This window comes from Adiantum capillus-veneris, chromosome 9 (genome assembly GCF_014529385.1).
Source record: "Adiantum capillus-veneris isolate H3 chromosome 9, ASM1452938v2, whole genome shotgun sequence".
In the NCBI taxonomy this organism is placed as follows: Eukaryota; Viridiplantae; Streptophyta; class Polypodiopsida; order Polypodiales; family Pteridaceae; genus Adiantum; species Adiantum capillus-veneris.
Genome location: NC_140939.1, coordinates 83,228,617 through 83,234,148, shown reverse-complemented (window position 1 = coordinate 83,234,148; position 5,532 = coordinate 83,228,617). Strand labels below are relative to the sequence as shown.

The 5,532-nt window shown below is 45.1% G+C and overlaps 1 protein-coding gene across 1 annotated transcript; it reads left to right on the top strand.

Moving 5' to 3' along the window:
• Positions 1-474: 474 nt before the first annotated feature.
• On the top strand, positions 475-3,226 carry LOC147450737 (uncharacterized). The gene is made up of 2 exons (XM_086519812.1): positions 475-1,117; positions 1,398-3,226. The coding sequence occupies exons 1-2, from the start codon at positions 677-679 to the stop codon at positions 2,874-2,876; spliced, it is 1,920 nt and encodes a 639-aa protein (XP_086375938.1). The 5' UTR covers positions 475-676; the 3' UTR covers positions 2,877-3,226.
• The last annotated feature ends 2,306 nt before the right edge of the window (positions 3,227-5,532 follow it).

Sequence of the window (5,532 nt, the reverse complement as noted above, 5' to 3'; positions counted from 1 at the left end):
TTAGTCGGGAAAGAGAAGAGATCCCTTACCATTTTTGCAAGCAGTGTAGTACACAAGAATCGCTATCTCCCTTTATATAGGAAGTAAGAAAGAGGAAAATCTGTATAACTTGTAATAAGGCTTACTATATACCATGATATTAATCCTTGCAAGAATGAATCAAGGCAATCTAGAGCTACAATATTTTGATGATATAAAAATTTACTACAAACCTCCAACAAACGGATTTTGGAAGTTACTTTTAAGTCCCTTTCGCTTGCTCTTATGGTTTGCCCGTTTGCTCTTATGCCTCGCATATTATTGGGAATGAAGTAAATTTGAGGTTTAGGGTGCAATGTAAGCAAGCTGTGGATTGATGCCGACCTCCAAAATCCTTGTGGTCCTGCAGCCACTGATTGATCTCATGTTGTTGAAAGAGCAAGCTGCCCTTGTGTGTGTGTGTGTGTGTGTGTGTGTGTGTGTGTGTGTGTGTGTGAGAGAGAGAGAGAGAGAGAGAGAGAGAGAGAGAGAGAGAGAGAAAAGGTGCAATATCGACCCGACCTGTGCATATTTAAAAGGGGCTACACCTCTCCTCATTTGCATGCAGCACAAATCTTGCAATTTATTGCCACCCTAATTGCTAATTATTAATCCAACACCCTAGAATTGCATCAAGCCCTGCACAATATATATAATAATGGCACCACCGCCGGCCACCACCCAGTACAATAATGCACTGCGCCGCCTCCCCTCCAAGAGAAGAAGGGAGCTGGAGGTCGAGGAGGAGGAGGAGGAGGAGGAGGAGCTGGAGCTAGCCGAGGCCTCCTCCAAATATACTATCATTCCCAAAGCTGAGCTCAAGCGCATCGTGGACGAATATGTGCGCAAGTATCACAAGGCCCTCTCCCACACCATCCCTGAACCCTGTAAGGACTCTCCTTATCCGGATGTCCCTGGCCTGCCCAACGCCTACAACATTTTCGACCTCCACCGAGGTGGCCTCCCCGCTTATCGGCGGCGGCGTGCCATTTCCATCGCCAAGGCCTACCATGCCACTCAAAAGTCCACCTTCTTGGGCTACCAGTGCAACCAGGCACTCGACTACGAGGCTTCCTTTGGCAGCTACATGGACATGCTTGTAAGTTACTTGCAAATTAATTAAAGTTTCCTTCTTTAATTCTTAAAGAAATATTGCATTCATGAGGTAGTACTAGAGCGAGGAAGGGACTCCTGCATAGCTATATTAGCTAGGCATATTGCATAAGCTCGCTTAATTTGAGCAGCGGGTGCCTCCCAAACACCAATGTCAAAATAAGAGCCTGATTATAGGGGCCATTAAGGAACATATTAAATAAGAGCTTCTAAGTTCTCCATGTATGCCAAAATTTCCACATCTAATTCTTGAGTACTTTTCACAGGTGAACAACATTGGGGATGCATTTGCAGAGGGCAACTTCACCGTGAGCAGCAAGTTCATGGAGCGTGCCGTGCTTGACTACTATGCAGCATTGTGGCATGCCGAGCGGCCCCATTGTGACGATGTCCCCAATTCTTATTGGGGCTTCTGCCTCACCATGGGTAGCACTGAAGGCAACCTCTATGGCATGTGGAACGCTCGGGACTACTTGGGGGGCAAGAAGATTCTTGTTGACGACAAGGCATACGAAATTGTGACAAGGAAGGGGGAAGGAGGCGCCCTAGTGAGCACACAATTCAGCGTCCCCCGCCTTGTGTACCACGCTGCCCCCACGCCAAAAGACAATCCACATGCCTTCACACCCATTGCCTTTTACTCGGCGGACACCCACTACTCTATCGCCAAGGCTGTGACAATGCTACAGGTGCGCACTTTCTATGCTGAAGGCATGCAAAACTACCCTGGACAATGCCCCGTCAAGGAGTGCCCTCATGGGGAATGGCCGACAGAGGTCCCTTCCCTCGAATCGGGTGCAATGGACCTCCATGCTCTATCTATGCTTGTGGAGTTCTTCGCCTCGCGCGGATACCCCATATTCATCTGCTTCAACTACGGCACCACTTTCAAAGGTGCCTATGATGATGTTGCTCTTGCTTGCACCAAGCTAGAGCCCATCCTAAAGAAATACAACTTGCTAGAGAGGGTGGTGCACTATGATGAGGAAGACCCCACCAAGTTTGATGTCAGGACGGGGTATTGGTTTCATGTCGATGGTGCTCTCGGGGCGGCTTACATGCCCTACATAGAGATGGCATATGAAGGAGGCCATGTGACTCAGAGGGGGCCCAACTTCGATTTTCGGCTGCCGATGGTGCACTCCATAGTTATGAGTGGGCACAAGTGGATAGGAGCAACAGTACCATGTGGCATCTACATGACCAAGACCAAGTATCAGATGTTGCCCCCAGACAACCCTACATACATTGGGAGTGCAAACACGACATTCACTGGATCACGCAACGGGCTGTCACCAATGCTTCTATGGGACAACATTGCACGCCACTCTTTGGAAGACCAGATAGAAAAGGCACTACGATTGGAGGGCCTTGCAATGTACACAGAGTATCGTCTGCACATTCTAGAGGAGCAATTAGGCAAGGATTTGTATGTCGCACGAACGCCGTTGGCACTAACGGTGCGGTTCAAGAAGGCGAACAAAGAGCTTTGTCACAAGTACTCACTGTCAAATGAGGTTCTAGGGGAGAGGCAATACTCGCATGTGTTTATCATGGAGCATGTGACGTGGGAGTTGATTGAGGCGCTGGTGAGGGATCTATCCAAGAAGGGGGCGTTTTCACCCAACGAAGAGCTGGACGCTGCTGCAGCCGCCGCCATTAATAATATAACTGTAGGTGCAAGGGCTCCCACTACTAACAGACTTGCTCTCCTGCCGCACCGAGGCCGTGGCTTCCACGGCTAGAATAATAGTTCACTGCTTCTTCAAAATCATATACATAAATATATAGCAATAACCTCATTAGTACTAAGAAGTATGCTAATCTTTCTATGCTACCTATATAGGGTAGCTACTCTAAAAAATAATAACGGTGAAGGGAGGCTCATGTTACAACACCTCGAATATTAAGTTAAAGAGGGAGAGATGTAGCATGGCTTTCATTCATTATCCGTGGTCATCGTCTGAGATGAACCATCCTATTTAAAGTCCATACCATATTAGAGAGTACTACTCTCTCTCTTATAGTCAAAGATTGTTATTATCCCATATTAAAGAGTAATTCTATTTTTCTTTTTATATTGAAGAGTAATGCATATCTCTCTCTCTCTCTCTCTCTCTCTCTCTTTCTCTCACGACATAATTGTTTGCCCTCCATTATTGATGGGTCCTTAAATGTTTTAGGATATATAGTGAGTTGGGAGATTCATCAACTTCAAGAAACATAGATATGTTGAATGGTCCCTCCTTGGTGACAAGCCACACTTGTAAGGCTAGTACATCTGCACAAAAAATATCTACCCAAGGCTCCCACGGTTTTGCAAGTAACTTACAACTAAGATCTCCTAATGCTTCCATGTAGCAGAATAAAGTTGACACCCTTTGCAACACACACTTAATTTCATGATCTTCTTCTCCGCTTCCATGATCAACCCCTCTCACCTCTTGACTACTACCCCCACATTTATCCTTACCTCTTCTTGATGCATCCATATTCATCTCATGTGTCTCATAAACTCAATTCTTTCCAATTGCGTGCTTTCTTTTTCGTCGTTGTTTTTTTGAATGAATAGATGTGTATCTTTAAGTTTTTACTTTAAGGATATTGTACATTACTAGCTATGCCATGTATATAGCTTCTTCTTGTAGATTTCTCTAAAATCCTTTAAGAAAATCAAGGTAACAAGCAACTCTGTGGGGGATTCTACAACTAGACATAACGACGGGGAATTTCTTGAAGAACACAACGGTTCCTCTCATTTCCTTTACAACATTATGTTGGCAACCATGTTTATCCGGAGAGATCTCTAGATAGACTAAACATGGCCCAAAGAAAATGCAGGTTAGCCACCCAAGTCCCCCCTAGCCATGGTTTTGAGCCCTTGCCTTTTTACATCTAAGGCATGTAGGCTCTCTACAATGCTCATACATATTTCATATGGACACCTTGCTCGTCGCACCTACTTATGCCACCTTATAAATCTAGAGTTGTCCCTTGTCTAGGTTGAGTTTTCAGCCCGATCTAGTCCCTCGACACATCCAAGGGTGAGCGGAGCCCATAGATCTTTACGGCACTTGCGCGCTATGTGGCATGGATATTCCCATGTTGGCTCCCCCATGTGTTACTTAGTCATTAGGCTCTTATTTGGTATTAGAGCACAGTTGTATTTTGGGAAAGATAGAACTTCTTTTATATCTATTTAAATGGAGTTGTGGTAACTATTTAAGTCAATGACCAAAATATACAATTTCACGCATATATGTGGGTTGTTAAAGATGCATTCCATTATTGAAATTGTTGGTGTTCACTTGTGAAGGAGTGATATAAAGGACATCATAATGGCAGGGTATAATCTCTTAAGTCTTGTGGTATTTATGGTTCACATGATCAACCAACTTTTTTAGTGAGCTGCCAGATGACTAGAGTGTAGTGCATACCGTTGTGAGCAGGATGGAAACACACACAACGCCTCTATAATGACCCGACACACACTCTTGGGATGATACACACACTCACTATGGGACACCACTCGGCTTACACAACCCACCTGGCCGAGACAGGGAACACGCCGATGGAGTGAGAGGAGAGAGTATACCCATTTACCCACTCCCACATAGAGAAACACACACACACACACCCAAAAAACTCAGCTCAAAAGAGGAGAATTTCTGATGTTTAGATACAATTGAGCTTGGGCCAACACCAATGGGGCAAACAGCTCACACAATATGGGTAAAATATGCCAGATATAATCACAAATTGAAGTAGAAGCTTCGCTCATAAGAGAAACTTACACAGTCAAAACAACAAAAAAACAGTGAGTAATTTGGCAAAATGGATAGCCATCGCGTCCGGAACGGCCCAAAACCCCATTCTACAATGTCAAAGTGCTCAAATGCGACCTCGAATGAGCAGTTTATGGCCAAAACAGGCTCCAAAAACAGCAAAAACACAGTTGCGGCTGTTCCTCCACTTCTCTACATGTTTGTCCTGGTCTTCTCTCAATTTTTTGAGTTCGCACACTTAGCTTTATTACTTGGGTACCCTTGGCCTTTTAGCTGACCTCAAACGGACCCCGAACAGGCAAAACGTGGCCTCGCAGTGCATAGTCGTCACCCTGTTGCATCCATCCGCACACCTGGCACTCAACTTTTTCCAATAATGCATCCCACAACCACGTGAAGTGGACCCCAAATACAATTCTCATAATGACCTTTTTGCATAATTATGACAAGAAAACACCCACGTTGTGTCCGTACTTATCCATGTGCAAATATTGACCCCATTCGACCTCCTAACGCCACTAGATGCCATCTGACGCACCTGCTTACCTCATGTCGTCGGCCGCGGATAGCTTCCTCAATAAGTTTTACACGCTACTTGCTCCTCATTATTATAGAA

What these genes read in the sequence shown, in the direction of transcription:
- LOC147450737 (XM_086519812.1), top strand. Translation starts at nt 677, where the DNA reads ATGGCACCACCGCCGGCCACCACCCAGTACAATAATGCACTGCGCCGC. An exon ending in GCAGCTACATGGACATGCTT is followed by an intron (nt 1,118 to 1,397) that starts GTAAGTTACTTG and finishes TACTTTTCACAG; the next exon opens with GTGAACAACATTGGGGATGC.